Here is a 23823-nt window from a genome sequence, read left to right as displayed (position 1 = left end):
ATTCTCCTCACCTGCGCACAAGACTTGAAAAAAAAAAAAAAAATCCGACCATCTTCTTCAATCACCACCGAGTCTCACCAACGCCGCCAAATAGTTTTCATTTTTTTTTTTCATTTTTTCAAAATGTGTACCAAATAGTTTTTATTTTTTATCATTTTTTCAAAAACAAAAATGAAAACTGTACCAAATAGTTTTTTCAATTTCTCCAAAACAAAAATGAAAACTGTACCAAACAGTTTTTTGAAAACAACTGCAAAATAATTTTTCAGTACAAATACAAAAATTAGAAAATAGAAAAGAAAAAAAAAATTATTCAAAACCTAAATTATAGTCATCTTCACCAGCTTACGAAACGCTCCCGAGTTTCGTCGTTTCACTCTCCGCGACACTCGTCAATGGCGGGTTATTGATATGATTTTATTCAACCCCATCGTCATCACCTGGCAATCACATATTTAAGGTTCGTCTATAAAATTTTGTTTGTTTTTTTTTTTTTCCTTCTTCTTCTTCTTCTTCTTCTTTTCGTTCATATTAAGTTCTTGTACTTCTCGGTTACGTAATGTGGTGCGGAATTGTTTTCCCAAAGCCTGCGTAAATAAAGAAAATAGAACTTATTATTATTATTATCATGTCAATCAATGAATTTATTAGGATTCTTACTATTTCAGTTATATTTGTATGCTCGGTGTCTTCTTAGCTTTGTGTTGCCATAGGAGCAGATTGAAATTTTGTTAAAATTGGTGACTTTAATTTGGGAACTGAGTTTCTTTTATATAATCGTGGGTGTGTGTGTAGAATTAGCATAGAATGGGTAGAAGAAAGCAAAGTAGACCAAACCGGTCCGGTGGAAAATTCGTGAGTGATCACAGTGCTAATCAGTTAGAAGCGGAATTGGAAAGATCATTAGCCTTAGGTTCGGAAGAAGCACGGAAGAATGAATTGGGTGAGAGTGAGACAGACCAGCCTTACTTTGTCGAAGTTCACGGGCGGTCTGGTTTAGGCTCGGGCTCGGACGAATCCGAGCACCTCGATATCTCCGAGATCGTTCTGCTCGACTTGAACTTCGGGGAACGATTTTCCAAGGGCTTTTTTGCCGGGGAAAAGTACGCGTTGAGGCTTCGGCTGCAGAACAATCTGACGGGGCGTGGCAATCGGATGAGGTGGTGCCACCACTGGCCCGTCTTATCCTCGGCGGACGTGTTTCTCGAGTTCGTCGAGAAAGGCCCGTCAGAGGATGAGCTCGAAACAGTTCTATCGGGCCGCTTTGACGGCCCGGACGAGGGCGTTTCGGGTCTCGCTCACTTGGTCAGCTTGAAACTTGTGGCCCTGAGGCCGGTCGTCGAGGAGGGCTGGGTCTTGAAGGAAGCTCCGTCGGTGAGGCTTAGGGTCGAGATTCTCGGGAACGCTTTAGAGGCTTGCGATTCGCTTCTGGAAAATACTTGTAAGGTCTGGAGGAAGAGTATGAAGAATGTCATGGCTTGGTTGCGGCCCGAAGTAGTGACCTCCGAGGCTCGTTACGGTGTATCGGTCGAAACTGGTAGTGATTCAAATACGGAGTTGGACGGTAGAAGAAGAAGGTTTGACGTTGCAGGGTTTTATGAAGCCATTAAACCATCCAAGTAAGTTTTTGGTGTGTTTTCATTACATGATATTTTTATTTGGACTGAGACCTCTTTTTTTTTTTTTTTTTTTTTTTTGTGTGTTTGTAGAACAGATGCGATGCTTGAAGTTGACTTGCCTGACTTGGTTCCGGAACTGAGACCGTATCAGCGCCGAGCTGCTCATTGGATGGTGCAGCGAGAGAAAGGGTGTGCAATAAGTAAGCCCAGCTACGAAGAAGACCCGTTGGTTTCACCGTGGTGTTTGCCTGTGGAGTTTTTAAGTGGTAATTCGAAAATGTTTTACAACCCGTTCAGGTAACACTCTCTCTTGTCGATTTGGATTTTATAGAAAAAAAAAAAAAAAAAAAAAAAAAAACTCAACTTCTCGTTTCAGAATTTGTGTGTTTATATGCATATATAAAACCTTGCCAATTAATATGTAAACATTTCATCTTCAGCGGGAAAGTGTCGTTGAAGCCTGATTGTTCTTCGGAAAGAGTTCCTGGTGGTATCCTTGCTGGTAATCCTAGTGCTCTAGTTCCTTTTAGATCTTTTAGGCTTTGCTTGGAACTTGGAAAATGCGAGGGGAAAAAGAAAATTGGAGGGAAAATTAAAATTTTAAGTCGTGTTTGGAAGTCATGGAAAATGAGAGAGAAAAGAAGGGAAAGTGAGAAAATAGACAAACACGGGCTCCACACGTAAAAATTTGGATTGATTTCATTTTCCACCCGATTTTCCATGGAAAATGGAATACCCTCATTAGTTAATACATTTTCCCTCCTATTTTCACTCTGATTTTCGTTTCCCTTTTTTTTGTGATAAACTATTATAGACGAGATGGGGTTGGGGAAGACTGTTGAGTTACTAGCTTGCGTCTTGGCTCATCCCAAGGAAGCATATGAAGATAGCCCGGTTAACAAAAATTCAGAAGATACAAGGGTCCTCAGAAGATTGAAAAAGGAGCGCGTTGAGTGTGTATGTGGGGCCGTGAGCGAGAATCGCAGATACAAGGGAATGTGGGTACAGTGTGACATGTGCAACGCGTGGCAACACGCAGACTGTGTTGGTTACTCGGTGAAAGGGAAGCCCATAGAATTCAAGGAAGTCACCAAGGACGGGAAAGGCCGGAATCGAAAGAAGAACGCGACTATCGTAGCTGAAAGAGACGGAGAATATATTTGTCAGCGTTGCTCGGAACTGAAACAAGCCGTCGAGTCTCCTGTACCCTCTGGTGCCACTCTTATAGTATGTCCAGCTCCTATATTGCCTCAATGGCGTGCCGAAATAACCCGGTAAGTCTTATGTTTGAATTCAGACTTTAAGAGTGGTTTCACTGATGCTGCGAGTTGAAAACGAAATAAAATTGCGATATAAGATAACATGACAAAGGCCTATTCGAAAATGAAGTTTGGACTGATTGCCAGTCCATGGAAGCAACAAATCATAGCTTAGCTTTATGGCTTTTTTTTTTCTTCAATGTGTGATGATTTTTCAGATTTTTATTTTCCCTACGTTGTTACGGGACTGGGCTAGTTGGCTTTTTTCCATGTTATTTTTTGCTGGCGTGTTGAACTAGTGTTTGATCCAAGTTAAGCAGGGTTAGCGGTTTTTTCTTTGGTTGTAATCATTTACTCTGCCACTGCCGTTTTTCATTAATAAAATAATTTTTTTTATAATGTTATTCATAGGTTGCAAGTATTTTACGTTGATTTATTTATTTGTTTTTTTGGTTTGATTGAGTGATTTGTTTTTATTTAATACCTTAGCCATACACGCCCGGGTGCCTTAAAAACTCTTATCTACGATGGAGTGAGGGAAGCATCGCTGGCAAATAGCGCTGGTCTTGACATCGAAGAACTTGTAAACGCTGACATTGTGTTAACAACCTATGACGTGCTTAGGGAGGATCTTTCCCACGACTCAGATAGGCATGATGGTGATAGACGCTTCTTGAGATTCCAAAAAAGGTTCTTTCATAACTTGTAACATATGTCCTCTATGTTTTTTTTTCCTTTTCCGAAGATTGGGTTTTAAAAGGGTTTATATGATTTTGCTTCCTAGTAAATTGTTGATTTAGTCTTTTGTTGGATTATTTGTAGTTGTGGTATTACATTTAATCTGGATTTGCAGGTACCCTGTAATTCCAACTCATTTGACCCGAATATCATGGTGGAGGGTTTGTTTGGACGAGGCTCAAATGGTGGAGAGTAGTTCCACTGCTGCCACGGAGATGGCTCAACGCTTACACGCCAAGTATCGCTGGTGCATAACAGGGACTCCCATTCAACGGAAACTCGACGATCTTTATGGCCTGCTTAGATTTCTTAAAGCAAGCCCTTTTGATGTTTCTAGATGGTGGGTTGACATTATGCGAGATCCATATGAGGTATGAGATGTTTTCGACTTTTTAAAATAGAATTATTTCTTGTTTACATTATAATAAAGTAATAATTGAACATCAGTGCAGTCGAGTGTTGAAAATGACCCTTGGTGTTTTTTTTGGTGAACAAAATTTGTGAAAGTTAAACTTTTTCGGTAGTTGTTTCTTCGGTATATTAACAGAAATATTGTGTTGCCAGTTGTGTAAAGCTGTAATATTTTGGAGCATCCAAGTCATTTGTCTGCATACTGTTTTTTTTTAATAATTATTATTTTACAGTGATATGCCATTTTTTGTGTTTCCTTCAAAGACTTGGCTCCAAATTTGTATATTGCACCAATTTCTTAGTTAACATCTTAACTTTTGCAGGGGAACGATGCTGGGGCTATGAAGTTTACGCATAAATTCTTCAAACAAATAATGTGGCGTTCATCGAAAGCCCACGTTGCAGATGAGTTGCAGCTTCCTCCTCAGGAGGATTGCACGTCTTGGCTCTCGTTCTCTCCAGTTGAAGAGCACTTTTACCTGCGGCAACACGAGAGCTGTGCAAGTTTTGCTTGTGAGATTATCGAAAGTCTGAGAAACGACCTCCTCAAAAGAGAAGCCTCAGGTTGGTTATGACGCTCTTTTGCAACCCCGGTCAAGATTTTTTTTTCTTCTTATAGGATATTATATCTCTAACCCGGGTATTACGATGAAAAATAAAAATTCTCTATTGTGTTTGAAAGTCACAGGAAAATTCAAGGGAATAGAATGGAATCCTTTTTCTAATCCCCAACGTGTGCGAATTTGCCTGAATTTTATTTTTTTTAGAAAAAATGTAATCCCGAATCCCAAATCTATGTTTACATTTTCCCTCAAATCCAAATCCAAAACACAAGGAAAATACAATTGGTTCGCGTTTTCCCCCCTCAGATTTTCTAGTTTCCAAACATACCCCTAATGTTTTTAGTTTATTGAAACAATTTTATGCTCTCTTTATCCTAGGTGGCGTAGTGGCCGATGCTTCATCGGATCATTTCATCACCCACGAGGATGCGGGTAAGCTTCTGAACACGCTTTTGAAGCTCCGACAAGCGTGCTGTCATCCTCAAGTGGGAAGCTCGGGGCTACGCTCTTTGCAACAGTCACCCATGACCATGGAGGAGATATTAATGGTAAAAGCTACACGTTATAAATACTTGTCCACATTTTTCAAAAAGTTCCTAGATGGTGAATTTTCCCCTTTTATTTCAAGGATCCCTCTTCTGTAGGTTCTGATAAGCAAGACCAAGAAAGAAGGAGAAGAGTCATTGAGAAGATTGGTTCTCTCCTTGAACGGCCTCGCAGGGATAGCGATGATCCAGGGAAATACTAACGAGGCAGCATCGCTATACAAGGAGGGATTGGCCGTAGCTGAAGAGCACTCTGACGATTTTCGCTTGGATCCTCTGGTGAATATTCACATCCTTCACAATCTTTCCGAGATTCTTCCACAGGGAGATGAGTGCCCCGTAAGTGAGAAAGGCTCGTCTCGAATCGCCGAGAAGGGGGTCTTAAAAAGACATGGTAGTGGAAAGTTTGAGAATGTTTTCAAGAGGCGGAAATTGAGCGCCGCTGGGGATGATGGTCCAGAAGATAATACAACTGATATTAAAGAAAACGGTTCAAGTGTAAACCTCGAATGCGACGATGCACCCGAAACATCTGCCTGTGCCATAGGTGGTGAATCTCTGAGAGTGGCCTGTGATAGTGTGAAACAGAAGTTCTTAACTGTGTTCAATTCAAGGCTTTACACTGCACAGGAAGATTTCCAAAAATCATATATGCAGGTATATTGTCTTTACTACAATAGTGCCTTAACGTGGCTATGGAGCTCTTTTTTTTTTTTTTTTTTTTTTTTTTTTTTTTTTATAAAACAGCTTATAAGAAAAATTTATTTTGCATTATTTCAATAATATGAAACACACGGTGAATTCTATTATGGTGGGAAGCTCAGTTCTCACGGAGAACATCTCTCTTGAGTCATCTATATATCCTCAACAATCTTAATATAGATGCATGTTGTAGATTTGTTGCTCATTTTTATCTCTTAAATTTATTATCTTGATCTAGAGACCTCTTCGTAATTTACTTAATGTTTTTTTTTTTAATTTTTTTTAGAGCAGGTCAATTTTTATTATTTATTATTATCTTTCTCCGCTCTGTTTTATTTTTTCCTATCTAATTTTGAAAGAATTATGTCGAAGGTTTGTTCTGCAATTGACGAAAGAAATAATCAAGATAAGTCATGGTGGATGGATGGCCTTATTCACGCTGAGCAAGATGATGACTTCTCTACTGAGTTGATCCGAAAGATCGAAGAAGCCATATCAGCAAGTGTAAATAATTCAAAGTCATCTGGGATTCCCACTGGGTAAAGTAAATTACTGCTTTAGTTCAAGTTTATTTACTGCTTAATTAGAAATGATTAACCTTATGGGGTTTTATCTTAGTTTCCAATCCATAAGCGGTCTAAAGTATCACATCCAGAGCGGGTTGGACGAATTGGAAGAATGTAGGAATTTTTTGCTCGATCAACTTTTGGCGATTGATAAGACTATGGAGAAGCCAAAGGAGGAGGATATTTTGCGTGTGCGGTGTTGTCAAAAATGTCAGGTCGATGGTGATGGCCCTTTATGTGTAATGTGTGAGCTAGATGACTTATTTCAGGTTTGTTACAGAAGAGCAGTTGTTGGTTTTTTTTTATTTGAATTTTTTTTTTTCAATAAAATTTTGTTTTCGTGGACTTTTATGCTTGGATTATCTTTTGCCACCAGAATTATGAAGCAAGACTTTTTCGTCTCAACAAAGCACAAGGAGGCACAATAACATCCGCAGAGGAGGCTGTTGATTTGCAGAAGAAAAACTCCGCACTCAACCGATACTATTGGACCTTGACGCAGCCAAATAAAACATCAAACTTATCTGGTGATGGACACGAAGAATCAAGGAAAAGAGATGTTCGGGAAAAAATCGTGGTTAGTTATTTTTTGCCCACGTACTATGCATATCCTTAAACTATTTGCAAGTATATATAGTTTAACCTTATTTTTATTTAGGTATATTAGGATCTTAAATAGTAAGTAAAATTACACTAAAGACCTTCAATCAGCTGTAAATATGTCATTTACCGCCTTATCTCTAACATCATCAAACAGCGGGATTTAATTAAAATTAGAGTTCAGGGACTCAAGCGCAACTATCCGTATAACTTAGGAACTCATATGGAGAGTTGTAGATTACAAACCAAAAGAATGCTGATAAGGAAGGAAACTCGCTCACTTCTTTTACTTGAAAACAATCTTGGGTTTATAGGTTTCAAAATCTCCATCAGAATTGGAGGTTGTTCTTGGAGTAATAAAAAACCATTGCAAGGCCTACTTAGGAAGGGACGTTTTCTCAGCTGCAACCAAGCACCTGCACATGCTTGAGGTATATCCCTTTCGTCACATCCTAGATTATTCTTACGCCCTTTTTAATTAGGTTGATATCATACCGATATTGCCTTCTAACTACTTTATTACTATTTTACCCCTCGAAGGGTATGAGAAAGGAATATGCGCATTCGAGGGCTCTGGCGGTAGCCCAAGCACAAGTTTTGCAAGCTCACGATGAGATCAAGATGGCGACCACACGATTGGAATTGCGAGTTGAAGACGACGACGAATCTTTAAATGCGCTGAGTGAATTCGAATTGGCTTCGGCTAGTGTGGAATACACTAGCGACAAGTTTGTGGCCGTGAACATGTTGTCCTCCGTTAAAGGGAAGCTTCGCTATTTGCAGGTACTTGTGTTTTTGGTTTTTATAGGTTTACTATTACTTCCGTATGATATATGACCGTGAAAAATTCGTCAAAATGACACAAACTTATATTTTTGGATCAATTGAAATATAAACAGAACAAAGTATAATAGGTGATATCAGACTTTCAAGAGGTCCGTGCTGTCCCAAATGAGAATTTCTTACTTAAATTTCTCAAACCATTTTCCATACCTAATCTCTACTGATTCTTCTTATTTATAGCCTAGCTACTTCTAAGTATTCTATATTTAACCCCCTAACTATCTATTATTATTATACCCTCAATATCTAATTCAGAACACGAAACAAGTCTTGTGCTTTTTTTTTTCTTTTACTTGATTTATCTAATTTTTCTTTCATTTTTTGCTTTGACTAAAACAAATGACGATTGGCTTTCAGGGATTGGTGGAAGCCAAGAAGAATCTGCCATCACAAAATTCGGATAATCCGTCGCCAGAAGAAGAGGCATTGTCCGCTACCGCTTCAGTATGCTCGGGACTGAAAAGTCAATGTGTGCCTAAAGCAAATGATGAGTCATGCCCAGTTTGTCAAGAACTTTTGAGCGCCAGAAAAATGGTTTTCCAATGCGGGCATGTTACGTGCTGTAAATGTAAGAACTGTTCTCACACCCTTTTCACCACATAACAATCATCGGTTGTCGGCATAAGCAAATGACCATTTTCATACTTGATACCTTTAATTTGAATTGTTTTCCTTTTAAGTTCCATACATAATGTAAACAAGTACGGAAAAAAAAAAAAAAAAAAAAAAAGCTAAGATGCATGATTTTTTTTTTACTATTTTTTTTATTGTTTCTATAAGAATTGTTCAGTTCCTCACAAGACAATTGAAGCTAATGTGAACTCTGACCCCATTATACCAGGTTTAATTGTTATGACTGAAAGAAGAGTACTTCAAGATAACGAGGCTCAGCGTAAGTGGATAAAATGTCCGACGTGTCGACAACGTACCGATTTTGGAAATATCGCCTACGTTGACGACAGACAAAACGAATCTTGTACTTCTTTTCCAACTTCAGTTGATGGCCCTGAAAGTTGGGGATCGTCAATTGTAGTTCAGGGTTCATACGGAACCAAGGTATATGCATACTCATTCTCATTACTTGACAACAACAAATCATTTACTAATAATATATGGCTGATACAAAATGAAATTTTCTCCTCATTATTGTTCACTTTCCGTGGCTTTATTATTGAAGATCGAAGCAGTGACAAGAAGAGTGTTATGGATCAAGTCCAAAGATCCAGAAGAGAAGGTTCTTGTCTTCTCTAGTTGGAACGATGTCCTTGATGTTCTAGAACATGCCTTCACTGCAAACGATATAAGTTTCATTCGCATGAAAGGTGGCAGGTAAGATAATAATAATGATAGTCAAACCCGGTCTTCAGAACGAACTCCGGAAGATCCGCTTTCTCATTCACAATTACAAACTATGTGCTCGCAGAAAAGCACATGTTGCGATCACAGAATTCACAAAAGAAGGAAAGCACGGGAAAGGAGGGAAAGAAAATTCGTCGGTTCAAGTGTTGTTGCTGTTGATCCAACACGGAGCTAATGGCCTGAATCTGTTGGAGGCACAGCACGTTGTCCTTTTGGAGCCACTGCTCAACCCAGCAGCCGAAGCTCAAGCTATCAGCCGGGTTCACCGCATCGGCCAGCAAAATAAGACGCTCGTCCATCGCTTCATCGTACGTATTTTTCAAAATTTTCACGAGATTTCTGCACGCAAATAATTCATTGCACATATTGACACACGCTCACAATGACGTAGCTCATCACTCAAAACAACATTATGGATTATCTACCCCTCATATGATAATTGATCTTTATTTATGTGAGGGAAAGAAATACAACATAAAAAAAAAAAAAAAAAAAAAAAGTGTCTTTTGAGCAAATTAATCAATTCTGTTTTAAAAATGAAGAAGAAATCTGCTTTGCATAAAGCTAATAAGAGATTATACATCCATTTTCGATATTTCTAATTCACGTGGTTAATTAACTACTGTATTATTATTAATATTATTATTATGAAGGTTAAAGACACGGTCGAAGAGAGCATTTATAAACTCAACAGAAGCAAGAGCACGACAGTGTTTATTAGTGGGAACACGAAGAATCAAGACCAGCCATTTCTGACCCTTAAAGACATTGAATCTCTGTTTGCCACATCGCCGTCCAGTGTACCCGGTTCCACTTCCGATGATAAATCAACCGAATGTCTAAGGCATTTGCCACCTTCTGTAGCTGCTGCGATAGCCGCCGAGAAACGTCTCAACACACATAAACCTTCTTCTTCCGGTGAACCAGTCTTGTAATAGTTTGGGAAGCATTTTCTACAATTTTAGGTGCCTTATTGTCTTCTTCGTAGATCATTCATTATTCATTTTGTGTTAATTAGAGTAATGAAAATTTCAGTTGCATTGGCTAATTTAGTTTACGAAATGATTAATGTTTATTGTAAGTGACATTGTTGAGTTAGAGTTTTAAGGTTTAAGATGCCTTAACCGCGTTAGAGCACTTTATATGGAAGTGTCATTTTGTGAAAATATGTGTAATGTATCTGGAACCTCTCTCAAATCTCGTGTGTAATTCTTAATATCAAGAAGTTAAACTCGTAGTTCAAATATTCGGTACCTATCAATTACAATTGGATGAGATTTCAAGTTTGCCCTCAACAACTATACGCTTCCCATAAAACGGTCAAGAACTGAGCAAATGTGAGTACGAGTTCTTTTTTCCGTCTCCCAACTTTATGATGAACTTTGAGTGGTTTGTGAGTTTTACGAAAGGTTTTCGCTAAAATTTGACGACTTCTAGTTCGTGTTATTGAAAGCTAAATTTTAAGGATTTGCTCTCCTTTTTCCTTCGAGGGCTCGCTGGCCTCGTTTATTGGGGCCAAAGCAAAAGATGTTGTGTTGTTGTTTGCATGCTTGGTGGTGAATCGGGTCTTGTCCTAATTTTCTCGTCTTCGATACACCGATTAATCATGAAACTCTTCTCTTCCTTTGCTAAATTATCCACATGGCGTTCTTGTCCATTGAACAACGCCGGAGGAATATCATCTTTAAAGGCGATTGCGAAATTTTATTTATAGTGCTTTATAAGCCCGAAATTACTTCTGTTTTTTTGGCATTTGTTGCCTCCAATAATTTATTAGTTTGCTTAGGACTATGTCATTTACTTTCCCTTGCGTGTCGTTCAATCATTTCCTTTTAGTGTCGTTCCACTTTAAAAGCGCCCAGCAAAATTTTATTTGATGATTTACAAGCCAGAAATTAATGCTATTGCCTCCTTTAAATAGTTTATTGATTTGTTTACGAGTATGTTATCTTATATTTCTTTTTACTATCTTTCAATTTCAATTTTTTTTTTTTTGCTCCGTGATTCAACTCCCGTCCTTCTACACTGACGTTCGTGTTCTTTTCCATTTTGTTCCTTCTCTTGTCGTTTACTTCCACTCACGTGTCAATCACTCATTCCCTTTTAGTGTCGTTTCACTATGATTCATGGTTGTCCCATTTTTTTCGGAGACAGACATCTATGTCCCATTTTAAAAAAAATTCCAAATCACTATCTTTTTTATAGAAATTGTCTCATTTGTCACCAATTTTATAATATATTTTCACTTTCCACCAAAAGATTAATTTGGCCCAAAATGTCACCATCTATGTCAACAATGTTGACATCTAATAGTGAAGGGCAAAAATAAATGTCAATATTGTTGACATAGATGGTGACATTTTGGATCAAATTAGTGTTTTGATGAAAAATGAGAAAATGTTATGAAATCGGTGGCAATGAGATAATTTCTCGTCTTTTTATGCGTAAATATATGTATAAATCTTAAGAATAGGGACAATTAGTATCATTTCTACTGTGTTAGATTTTTTATGCCGTTTCACAGTATTTGAAATTTCCCGCACGTGCAATGTCGTTTGTTTGTGGTTCACGTATTCATAAGTTAAAGTGAATTGGGACTCGAGAATGAGATAAGGAGTCATTTATGACTTAAAGCCTTACCATAATACTTTGTTGAAGACCAAACCATTAAAGGAAAAAAAAATGAATTAGCTGTATCCAGAAAAAAAAATCAAATCCTAACCAAATGCAATGTCTTTTACATTTCACAATTATGATTCTCAATTTCATTCAGAATAAAAAAAAAGGAACTGAATGTTCATGCAAATCCCATTAGAACGTTCCAAACATGTACTAGGAAAAAATTAAGTTCCTCAAAAGAACCACAAATTACAACCTTGTTGACTTACCATTCAAACTCCTAACAAAAAATTCATTCTTTTTTGGTAAAAAAATAAAAAAATAAAAAAATAAAAAAATTTCAGATATGTTTTTATTCGCGAAAATCGGCTATATAACGAGCCGACCCCAAGGCTTAAGAAACCGAAAGAAAAAGATACTCGAAAATATGGGAAGTCCGTCCTCACAAAAGAAGAACTTGGGAGCGAAATGCAAATCTTGCAATAAGCGGCGCACTCGAGCGGACCGGCATTGCAAGGCCAACGGCCATGAATCCCGGGTCCGGCTCTCGGCCCCGTACGCAGATCAGGTGCTTCAACTGACTCGCCAGCTTGGCAACCGTACCCAAGGCGAGACCATACAGTGGCTCATAAGGCACGCCGAGATGCCACCTCATCTCGCGGCTCCTCTGCCAGCTGGCGATCCTCCCTCGCCAGCTGGCGTCGACGGTGCTCGAGATCAGCGGCCCGAGTCGAGCTTCGCCGACCTGTTGGCGAGCGTCGGACTGGAATTCTCGGAGAACGAGATCGCATCGTTGAAGGCGCTGATGTCGGAGGAGGACGAGACGGACGGCGGAAATTAAAAGGAAGAGCGGAGGATCTTTATCTGAATCTTTTCTCTTTTCCTTTTCTTTTCTTTTTTTGGTTCTGAGAATAATTGAAGCGGAATATGACAGCGATGGCAAATTAATTGCTGTCATTTTTCTTACATTGTTGGTTTGTTTCTCTGCTACAGGCTAGGACTCAAGTTCTCTATATCAAAGTCTATAGCGCAGAGTAAACCATGAATTAAAAATAAAATAGAATAAACACCCTCGATTCAGATGGAAAAATAGTTCCTGTCAATTTTCATGTAGTGGGTTTCAAATAACAGGTCTTATCTTTTCCGTCCAATTATCGGAAATCTATCCATATCTTCTTTTTATTTTTCTTTATTCGCTGTCGTCTCAGATGTCGGTAGATCTAAATGTCACCGTCAACATTCATATGGTAACAATAAATTTAGGGAGAAAATGTTAAGGAACATGACTAATTATGGTAGGAGAGAGAGTTAGCAAATATGCCATGACCAGAAATAGAGTGTACAAATTTTATTAAGATAACAGGCTGACCGAAAAAAAAAAAAAAAAATAGTATATGCTGTGCTGCTCATACTTATCACACAACAGGGATATTATGTTAGGAAAATTCATTTACCATTTCTGAGTTTATGATGCTTTCCCTCTACCCACTAATTACAATTGAAAATTTGGGAAGAAAAAATGGAAATTCTCAATTGGTTTGTTAAAGCCATTCGAGAACTCTTGAATCTTCTTTCCTTAACTTGGTATTTTAAATACATTTTAATTTCATTTATACCCGCCTTTCCTTTTTTTACACTAAAGATCTGAAAAGGGTGGTCAATAAACATTGAATAGATGTATTTCTAGAAACAACAACAAAGAAAAGGGGAAACTAAAATTGTTTCTTTTGCTTTTACTCCGGGTAGCCAAGTTCTATCGAGTACATACTACATAGTGACCACTTTAATAGACAGTAATTCCAAAATACGATTTTGATAATTTTCACTAGCAATTTAACAGGTTGATAACAACAGAGGAAACGAAAGAATCAGAAAGATAAAGAAACTAACCTCCTTCAGTATAAGCCGAGTTATATTGTATTTCCGCCCAAAAGCTCAAGCAAATAACTGCATAGTAAGACAAAGCTAAAACTCAATCGTTTTAAACAAAACACAATTGACATACAGGACTGTTTATCTGTAATATTGTGGCATTTAAGGGGTTAAAATTGGATTTGGTTAAGCGACTATAAGGGCTTCTCTTCTCTGACTTGACGATAATTTCTTCTACGGCATATGAAATGTTTATGCCTCTTCATGTCTCAAAAGCTTCAACAATGCCTCAGCTTGTAGAGCAAAAACCTTTCACACACAACAACAACACTATTTGAATCAGCTGGGAAAAAAAAAAAAAACACGAAATTTCCAGAGTTAGGAAGTAGCTGGAGAGAGGGCTAAGTGAATCCTCTACAGTTTTACCAATTAAGTGTGCAACAAAGGGAATTTTATTCAAGTTTGGCTTTCTTTGAATTAATTCAAGCCCCTGTATTTCAAATATTCGTTGAGTTGAATTTTTAAAACGAAGAGGATATATGTACCTCTGAAAATATAAAGGAAGATGAGTAGCCAAAAATCAAAAGCCATGTGAAAATAAACAGAAGTAAATGGGAAAAGAGAATCATATTTGGTTTTCCAAAATCTGAAAAGTGAACACGAAATTGGGAAAAAAAAAAAATCAACACCTCGAAACGATCAGGGAAGCAATATGAACAAATTGATGAGAAATGCAAACATGACACGAGAACAAAAGGCAGCGACTGACAATGCTAAAGAAGAGTTTTCTCAGTTCTAATAAGCTAAAATCCCAAAAACAGGAGAACTAAAAAACCCCAAAATCAAAACCCAGGGAAAAACGAATCTTGAATAAATTTCTTACTAAACGCTCTCTATTTAGCTCCCTTCTCTCTTACTTTCTCTGTCTTTCTCTAGAAAACGCGCAAAAAGAAAAAAGAAAAAAAGAAGAAGAGAGATTGTCGGCAAAAACCCATTAAGAAATCGTCAGTGACGTGGCAACTGTAAACCCGGGAAAAACAATACTCAAGCAACTAGAAATTGAAGAAATACTTTGACATCTTCATTGACTAGTCTCCATAACGGATAGGAACATATCGCTTATATATCTTGGAAGTAAACTAACCTGATTTTTCCATAATTAGCAGAAAAGAGGTTTGTTAAAGAATAAGTCTACTCAAAATAAGAAGTCAAATTATGTACAAAAAGCACTCTCCATTGTTTACAAATTGTTGTCTCGCAAACTAGTGGCGCTCGGTAGTACGATAAAACTAATCTGATCGAGCACGAAACTAGCAAGAAAAATTCAAAATGTTTAGATATGGAGCAAGGTCTGATACTCAACTCTTCACAAACATTAGTTGTTCTAGGAACAAAATTGTTTAGCATGAAATCATAAACCTCAATATACTAAACCAAAACCGAAACCAAAATACACCTCACTAATTAAGTAAGAGCGAAGAATCGCACAACAAAGTGTAAGATGAAATAAAGAAAATAATAATGACGTGACAATTACGACTTCCACGATTGCAACGTAAATGAGAGAGGAGCGAACCATTTCTAGCATATATATACTCCATATGATCTTTTTTAGTAAATAAAAAGAATAATTTACTCTGTCGGATAAGGCGTTGATCATGAAATGAATACCTTTAATGACTTATATCCTAAATGACATACAGTGAGTGAATCTTTGGATAACTAAATCGAATTCTATCGAAAAGGTTTACGGGAGGGAGCCTTAAAATGGTCATGTTTTATGGCAGCCGTCAATGGAGGAATACATATGGACATTCTGAGTATAAGCCCATTCATTAATAGAGACATATTTGTTGGCCGCGGTGCATGTGAGTGTGGACTCGGTTTGGACCCGTTTTGGATGGGTTTTGATGGGCTTTTCTGTGGCTCGGCCCATTGGACTTTTTTAATATTTTCGGTTTTCCGAAAACGTCCGACAATATTTACTAAAAGATTAACATCAGAATTCAAAATATAGTGAAATATTTGTTGACTAGCCGCAGAGTCTTTTACAATCTCTAGATTCACCATCTTTGGCAACTATTTATGCCCGTGTACTATTCGATATATAAAGTACCGACGCCGGTGAGAATAATTTTTTTGAGCTGGGGACCAGAGTCCGAATAGTATGCTCTACAAATGTTTCTACCTATTACATTTCTAGGTTAGAATAGATAGAAATTGGATTTGAGAATTGGGGAAAAACTAACTCTCATCTTGAATGATTGAGAGTGAAAATATTTATTCCAATCTAATGAGAAAAGTACAAGTATAAGGAGGCTTTATATAGCCATGAGACATTAAAGAAATAAAAGAAAAATACAATGAAACAAATAAAAGAAAAACAACACATCGTGCTTATCGTTTAATAGACATAAACGACACTTCAAACATATTTGATCTCTAATACACCCCCGCAAGATGAACTTTCCCGAAAGTTCATCTTGGATTGAACTTGGATATCGGAGAAGACAATTCGGAGAAGACCTCGATCGTATGAATGAAGAAAAATTTGACTTTGTGAAGAACCGGTCTTGTTTTGAGAAAAAAATCTCTCAGAAGCATTTTGTCGAACACCTTGAGTGCATGTTCTTAAAAGACTCTTGAACGCCAATTGCAAAACATAGCTTTCAGCCTTTGTTCTCCAGATCTTTCTCGCCCACTCAGGACGACTAACATTGACTGGTGAAACGGCGAAGGGAAGAGCAAAACCTCAGGATCGCCACCGCGATGAACGATTTCGAAGGGCTTGGAACTCTCTCCTTCGGGCCTTTTTCGCGGAGATCCAAGAATCCCCTTTCTGAAACTCAGTGCTCTCAACGCCTTCCCAATCATCGCTACTTCCCGCTACGTTGTCGTTTCTCACGCTCCCGTGCTCGGCGGCCATGGAATCCACATCGCCGGTGTAAATCTCAGTCGAATTGCCGATCGTCGTGAGCTTCAAAGCCGACTGTTCGTTGCTTTTCTGGCAAGTGATCGAGAGATTCTCATCCTTGAAGGACGTGACGAATGAGATGAGCTTCGCAAGGAGGTAGGAGAAGATGAAGCTGATGAAGATCGACTGGAAAAGATGATACCAATCGGTCATGGCTTGGTTTGACTCGATCGGAAAACTCTAACTTTTTCTTTTCAAAAGCCTCGCGACTCGGCCAAATCTCGAACTCCGGAATCTTGACGTTGAAAGCAGGGACACACACTTTATCGACGTAGTCGTGGATCTCAAACATAGCTATCTCTCTGTTGCCGAGCAAGAACCGGTGAGAGAACTCTCCGGCGAGGAGATTGGGGATGAGCTTGGTCTGATGTTCGATGGAGACCGAATGGTCTAGCTGCTTCCTTGCGCTCGGAGCCGGTCTTGAACGTGTCGACAATCGCGATCCAAGCGTCGAAGGCGAAGATCAAACCCACGACGAAATCAACGAAATACCACGCGACCAAGAACCCCGAGACTTCTCGTACCCGCGGATCCACGGCGACATGACCGAGAAAGGCATGAGCTTTAGCCTCACGAAGAGCTTGAAATCATTATGGAGAAGGAATCGGGGGTCGAAAATCAGCTTTCTTGAAGCCTAGACACGGCGAAAAATCACCGGAAGAAGAACTTGAAGTTTTGACACGGCGGAACTCGTCGGAGATGCCTCTTGAATGTCGACATGGCGGGACTCGCCGGAAGAAGATTCTTGATGAATGAAACGGCTTGAAATCACCGGTGATGAATCTTGATAAAAATCGATCCGAATGTCCGATGTGTCTCCGTCGATGAAGCATTTCCGTCGATGAAGCGATGAGGAGAAGAACTTGAAATCGAGAAGAAGAGGCGCTCAATAATGTGACGATTCGGAGGAAAAAGGAAATCGACCTTCGTGAAATTTCACCGAGCTTGTCGTCGGAGATCTATTCCGATTGTCGAGGAATCGGGGATGACGAAATGGATTTCTCTAACCTAGAAAATCGAATGCGAAAATTCGCTCTGATACCATATTACATTTCTAGGTTCGAATAGATAGAAATTGGATTTGAGAATTGGGAAAAAACTAACTCTCATCTTGAATGATTGAGAGTGAAAATGTTTATTCAAATCTAATGAGAAAAATACAAGTATAAGGAGGCTTTATATAGCCATGAGACATTAAAGAAATAAAAGAAAAATACAATGAAACAAGTAAAAGAAAAACAACACATCGTGCTTATCGTTTAATAGACATAAACGACACTTCAAACATATTTGATCTCTAATATGACGTGTTTTCTCGTATTATTTGAAAATTTCTTGTTCGCCAGTCTCAAGGTCGTCTTCACTATCGTTGGGACCAAAGCTTCGATACATATATCTCTTCTTCAACTTCTCTTTATTCTTATTTTGTTGTTGTGGTGTCTCCAACATCATTTCTATCTTCTCTTTCATTACTTTAGTGCACTATCACACTTTTCCAATAAGATAATTAGCACTCAAGTAGTATTTCATTCACTGTTATTCACTACCCTTCCTTTTATAAAACATAACTATGCCAGGCATGTAAATCTCGCTTCATTTTAGTTTATGAGAAACATTTAGAAAATCGTTAAAAAAATAAATAATTTATGAAATTCTACTAAAATTTTGGCAGAATTTACTATGTGTTACTTAAGATTCAAAATTCGTATCTGCAATATTTCAACATATTCGATTCTAATTCCATTAATTTTATCAATAATCAATTTCAAAGTTAAACGCATTCTTTACCTTCTCTGGCTGTTGCCGAGAAACAATTCAGCACCCAAATAATATCTTTATCCGGCGAAAAATCTTGTGATTGTTTGGGAAGCAAATTTTATACTATTATAGAATATCTAAACTTTTTGTCTTATATTTTACAAACCATTCATAAGTGATAAAAGAAAATCAAACGGCCAAGCAAGAATAAAATTGCTAAACAAATAAATAAAGACGAAAAGATATTTTACTCGGGTTCACCAAAAAAAATTCGGCCAATCTCCGTTGTGGTCAAGCAAAGAAGCTCGTCCACTAGTATATCAATCATTCCTCATCAACAATCTTTCACAATACAAGAATATCTCATACAACTAAGTACTTAATCGAAAACCCAAGAACCACGAATACAACTTCGTCCTCGCACCGAGAACCCAAAGACAACTAAGTCTCTCTTAGAGCAAATTACTCATAACAATGTTTCACGGGCGTTCTTGCAAATATTAGAAAGAAAGAAAAAAAAAGTGAAAAAGAGAGAATATGATAGGAATATGAGAGGAAGTCCTAGAAGGCTAGTTATCGTCTCTCTTTCTTCATATATGAGTATAGGTTAGGGGCCGTTTGGTTTAGTTTTCTAAACTCGTTTTCTGTTTTTAAATTCTGTTTTCTAATTCTAATTTTTAAATTTAAAAAACAGATTTAGAATTACGTTTCAGAATATTTTAAATGTTGTTTGGTTATGTTTTCCATTCAATTGTATAGAGATAAAATAGAAAACAATTTTTCATTGTTTTCTGTTTTTTAAACAAATTTCAAAGAAAACAGAAACATGATTCTAAATCTGTTTTCTGAATTTATAACCAAACAGTTTTTCTAAAACTGTTTTATAGAATTTAAAATAAAAAAACAGAAAACAGGAATAGAAAATATAACCAAACGGGCCTTAGCCTCTCGTTCTCAATTTACATCACTCCTTCTTTTACAAGCCTCTCGTTTGCAATCATTATCCTAATGGAGATAAATTAGCTATTTTCATTTTTTATTTTTATTAACAACTTTACTTTCTGTTGTTTCAATGATCGTAGCGCTTTTGTTTTATTGATCGTAGCGCTTTTGTTTTATTGTATCATCAAGCTTCAAATAATCTTTGGAGCCCTATCGGCTATCAGTAAAATTGGATTTCGAAAAGTAACCCCATCTGCCAAAAACGTGGACCACTCACCGAACGTTAAAAGTAGCCCATCAGTGATAGGCGCGGGAAAGATTTTGAAACAATCACAAGAATTAAAATCATCTTTCATTGGCGCAACTTGATAAAAAAAAAAGACAAAAAGATTCCTCTCTGAAAAACTCATCCTGACAAATTGCATGGCTTGCGTTGCTTGGGCGATGAATGATGACTTGGTACAATTTTTATATTTACAATATGACCTGAGAGAATTTGATTTGCTCAAGCAAGTGACTCGAGTAGGCATTACGAAACACCTTCCCTTTTTTAAAAGTCTCTAAATCTAAATACAATCCAAGTTTATAGACTATAACTCTATATGAGTCACCAGGCTTCGAATCGCGTGCCTCAATATCCAACACGTGTCTATCTTCCATGTACGTGTGAAGCTTCGAGATTCGTCCCGCCACGTGGACATGCCTAGGCGGTCGCCGGTCACATTTCCCCCCACCCTCCGACAACCCTATATATATAGTTATATACAGTTATACACACATACACATTTCCTTATCTCATCAACCAATTCTCTACAAACAATATGGAAGTGTCTCTGTGCAGAAACTTGCGGTCCACTCAACCCTCGCTTTCCCGCCAAATCCCGCAATCCTCGTCCCGGCGGCGCGTCCCGGCCGTCGTCCCGGCACCGGGACAGAGGGCGGCGAGATTTCCGGTGGTTGCAGTGGAATGCGTGGGTTCTCCGGCGGCGAAACCGGCTGAGCCACCGGCGGAGGAAGAAGAATGGATGAAAGCGGCGGAGCTTCTGGAGTGTCTGGAGAGGGAAGCCATCATGGGGGAAGATCATGGGAGAGAGCCCAATGATTACAATCGGAGGGCTCAGATTTTCGATCAAAGCTCCAGAGTTTTCCAGGCTCTCAAACAACGTACTAGTTCTACTTCTACTACTAGTTCTACTACTGCCACGTGTACTGAATGAATCTTCATACTGAGAATAGCACAGAAAAAGAAAGAGAAAGAAGTGTTAAAAAGTGCCACAAATTTGTTGAAACCTATGATATATATATATATATATATATATATATATATATATATATATATATATAGCTTTCAAAGGGCTGTTTTCAAGCTGGTCAAGATCAAGTTCTCTCTCGTAGTTTTTATTTATTTGATATCTCTTTCTAACAGCAAGAGTCGCAGTACAATCGGGATTAAGAAAAAAAAAAGTACAACTCTAGAACCACAAATCCAGAACCGAACTAAATGTCAATATCCAATAACGATAAAAATTACACCAAACAAATAATTCCTAGTTAAATGAAAATTTAAATAAAAACCCTACATGTGTGAAAGACTTTAAAATGGAAGATTACATTACACTACAGGTAATTGACTGGCCGACTCTACTAATTAATCACCTCACGAGACATGAAAAAAAACAATTGAGAAAGGAATTGGCCAGCACAATTCTAGAGAAGAAAACTTGCTAACAGAACCTCCACTCAAATGGGCAAATCTCATCATCTGTCACTGCAGTTTCAGCAGAACTTCCATCGATTATTGCAGTTTACACACGTCACGTACGTGGTCATGGGCTCGTCAGCGCTCCGAGTCTGCATTTGATAATACGTCGTTTTGCGCTTCCCACACCGACCGCACTTGAACTGGTCTGTCGTAGCCTCTCCGTCTCTCGGGCCTCCTCGCTCACACTCGAACAGAGCTTTCTCTTCGATCTTCTTCACCTCTTGTCGCCTCTCATCGCTCGCCATCTCCGATGTGTTCATGTCGACCAGCATCTCCGCCTCGACCTGACCCAGAAGGACTCTCCTCCGGAAATCCGGGTTTTTCGAGTCCTTGAGGTTGAAGATCAACGATCTGTATTTGGCCTTCTGGGCTCCGGTGGAACTGCCCCAATTCTCAAACAGCACCGATTCAACGGTCACGGCGACTCGGATCGGGTCACGGGCTTTGACCCGGTCAGCGAACTCCTCGCCCGACTCGCTGGCTACCTTGGCGAGAGCCTCGTGGAGCATTTCACGTACTTTGTCGCGAGCGGAGTCGTTCGATCTGACCATAGATGTCAGCTTCGGAGTTACGGACGAGCCTTGCGCTGGCTTTTTCACTTCCTTGGTCGTTGGTTTTTCGACCTTGACGTTTTCTGCCGAGGAAGGTCTCTCGGTTTTGGCGAACGGATTTCGATCGGGAGCTCTGTCAACCTTGACGGGCTCATCGGCTTTGGAACCCCTTTCGACCTTCACGGACGAAGCCCTCTCAACCTTGACGGGCTCGGCCTTGGAACCCCTTTCGGACTTCATGGAAGAAGTCCTCTGCATCTTCTCGGGCCTGGGACTCTCGAGTCTCGGAGACGCCGTGTTTTCCAACTTTCCGTTTTTCCCATCTTTGCTCGTCTCCGCTATAACAATCTCTTTCCACATCTCGATCAGGCCTGTTGCAACACTCTGTATTTTCTTTCTCGGATGTTTCGTAAGTGATCGAAGACGCTTACCAACCTGAAAGAGCGCAAGAAAGATGATCAAAACAGAAACCAGTTTACGGAGACCCAACCAAAGAACCACAATTCCCTAAAATCTTACATTACAGAAATGCCGACCCAGCCCCAGCGAACATAAAGTTATACTGATCAATTAAAACTTCAAAATCTAATTCTAATTGCCAGGGCACAAACACACATGTACACACAATTTAGTCGGTTTTTCCCATGTATTATCTCTCTTAGAAATGTTTGTTCCAATAATTCTCCAACATTTCTTTATACAATCAGCAAGTTAAATGCTTACTAATTTTTTCTATAACCCTGCCATCACTGAAACATTATACCACGTCACAAAAAAAATAAAGAAAATATCGTAAAAGGAACTCTCAACTCGTCACAAATAAAATAAAGAAAATATCGTAAAACGAACTCTCAACTCTTAGCATGTAAAGTTATATGGATCCATTAAAGCTTCGACATCTGATTCTAATTGCCAGGCCACAAATACATACTCATACACAAAAACGTTTCTCTATTCTGTTTACCAGGTGTTCCTCCCCAAGATATGTTCATATGCAACTCAACGGCGATTCAATATCATTCAACGAGAAAAGTTTGATGCTTCCTAATTTATTGTTTTTGTTTTTGTTTTATGGCAGAGATAAAACGAAACCTTACAATCATTGAAACATTATACCACGTCACAAAGAAAAGACAGTAAAAGAAACTCCCAAATCTTGACACGTAAAAACTCAATCGAATTCCTAAATTTATACTTTTCTTCAAAACCTAGAAATGTCCAGATCCAAAAATTAAGTTCTTTAAACTTGACGGCACAACGCAAAAACACGAGCAAGGAATAGCATAGAATACGAGACCTGAGAGGAGACAAGAAGCTGATAAGTGACCGGAAACTTCTTTAGCTCTTCCAAGGCATCGAGGCATAGGCATTCCTCGGCGCCGCCGTCCGCCGACGCCGCCGCGTCCGCCGATTTCTTCGCCGCCTCGAACAGCTCAACCAGCTCTGTCTCCATAGTCCTGTTATTCAACGAAAACATAACATTTAAAAATTTCGAATACCGAACTCAAAACAAATACATTGCGAAATACACGGCGCGGAAGAAAAGAAAAAAAAAAACCTCGCGAATCGATGCACCAGAAAGAAACCAAAGCTACCAATTTTAAATCAGAATATAAATTCAATTCTTGAAGCGATAGAAAATGAAAAAGAAACACTTACAGAGGATTCAACAGAAATTCTTGGAGGAGAAATTGATCAGGAGAAGAAGAAAGAAAAAAACGAGGAAAGAAAAAAAGAGAAAGGAAAATGAGGTCGCCGTGTGTTTATATCAGACCAACAAGCAAGGAAGCTGGCACGTGTGTGATTTGACGGCTGTGGTCAGTTACACGTGTGAGAATGAGCGGACGAGATCTTGAGATTGAAGATAGTAGAAGAAGGCAAGTGTGTGGAATTGGAACTAGTCGTAGGGTTTGTTCGTTAAATTTTGGCGCGTGCTGTCATAATGTGCCTCAACATCGAACATTTTGTGAACTAAAAAAAGTGTACATCTTTAGCATCGTGTTCGTGTTTTTGTGAACTTAAAACAGCCTTGTACTTCTTACTTTAGTTAAAAACCCTTCTATAATATCTTAAATTGCTTTTTTCCTGCTTAAGAACAGGCAGTAACAGTTTATTATTTTCATCAATATTTAGAATTTTC

The 23823-nt window shown here is 38.6% G+C and overlaps 3 protein-coding genes across 4 annotated transcripts; 2 read left to right on the top strand and 1 right to left on the bottom strand.

The window, feature by feature from the left end:
- The first annotated feature begins 338 nt into the window (after nucleotides 1–338).
- Nucleotides 339–10481, top strand: LOC149379778 (RING-finger, DEAD-like helicase, PHD and SNF2 domain-containing protein). Of its 2 annotated transcripts, XM_089602638.1 has the most exons (20): nucleotides 339–460; nucleotides 796–1619; nucleotides 1710–1916; nucleotides 2060–2121; nucleotides 2434–2893; nucleotides 3368–3568; nucleotides 3732–3987; nucleotides 4351–4591; nucleotides 4969–5138; nucleotides 5235–5792; nucleotides 6210–6376; nucleotides 6456–6672; nucleotides 6780–6980; nucleotides 7318–7434; nucleotides 7544–7786; nucleotides 8204–8414; nucleotides 8688–8902; nucleotides 9024–9175; nucleotides 9270–9513; nucleotides 9859–10481. In XM_089602638.1, exons 2-20 carry the CDS (start codon nucleotides 808–810, stop codon nucleotides 10138–10140), a joined length of 5016 nt encoding a protein of 1671 aa, XP_089458764.1. In that variant the 5' UTR covers nucleotides 339–460; nucleotides 796–807; the 3' UTR covers nucleotides 10141–10481. The 2 variants fall into 2 exon arrangements, with proteins under 2 accessions (XP_089458764.1, XP_089458765.1); XM_089602639.1 differs by lacking the exon at nucleotides 339–460 and having other exon boundaries at nucleotides 1456–1619; nucleotides 1715–1916; nucleotides 9859–10478.
- A 9430-nt stretch (nucleotides 10482–19911) lies between these two features.
- LOC149379777 (uncharacterized) lies at nucleotides 19912–20668 on the top strand. Its single transcript, XM_089603794.1, has one exon. The coding sequence runs from the start codon at nucleotides 20192–20194 to the stop codon at nucleotides 20585–20587; it is 396 nt and encodes a 131-aa protein (XP_089459920.1). The 5' UTR covers nucleotides 19912–20191; the 3' UTR covers nucleotides 20588–20668.
- A 187-nt stretch (nucleotides 20669–20855) lies between these two features.
- On the bottom strand, nucleotides 20856–23416 carry TFIIS (transcript elongation factor IIS). Its single transcript, XM_089603806.1, has 3 exons — nucleotides 23343–23416; nucleotides 22981–23140; nucleotides 20856–22118 (listed from the first exon to the last, which is right to left on the bottom strand). The coding sequence occupies exons 2-3, from the start codon at nucleotides 23134–23136 to the stop codon at nucleotides 21147–21149; spliced, it is 1128 nt and encodes a 375-aa protein (XP_089459932.1). The 5' UTR covers nucleotides 23137–23140; nucleotides 23343–23416; the 3' UTR covers nucleotides 20856–21146.
- Between the last annotated feature and the right edge of the window lie 407 nt (nucleotides 23417–23823).

Source organism: Urtica dioica, chromosome 12 (genome assembly GCF_054948205.1).
Source record: "Urtica dioica subsp. dioica isolate 48M chromosome 12, U.dioica_male_clone48M_v1_H2, whole genome shotgun sequence".
NCBI lineage: Eukaryota > Viridiplantae > Streptophyta > Magnoliopsida > Rosales > Urticaceae > Urtica > Urtica dioica.
This window is presented reverse-complemented; position numbering and strand designations above follow the sequence as displayed.

Coding starts and splice junctions, on each gene's coding strand:
- TFIIS (XM_089603806.1), bottom strand. CDS start 23,136: ATGGAGACAGAGCTGGTTGAGCTGTTCGAGGCGGCGAAGAAATCGGCG. Junction 22,119..22,980: donor AGCTTCTTGTCTCCTCTCAG/GTCTCGTATTCT, acceptor GCGCTCTTTCAG/GTTGGTAAGCGTCTTCGATC.
- LOC149379777 (XM_089603794.1), top strand. CDS start 20,192: ATGGAAGTGTCTCTGTGCAGAAACTTGCGGTCCACTCAACCCTCGCTT.
- LOC149379778 (XM_089602638.1), top strand. CDS start 808: ATGGGTAGAAGAAAGCAAAGTAGACCAAACCGGTCCGGTGGAAAATTC. Junction 2,894..3,367: donor TGGCGTGCCGAAATAACCCG/GTAAGTCTTATG, acceptor TTAATACCTTAG/CCATACACGCCCGGGTGCCT. Junction 6,377..6,455: donor TCATCTGGGATTCCCACTGG/GTAAAGTAAATT, acceptor GTTTTATCTTAG/TTTCCAATCCATAAGCGGTC.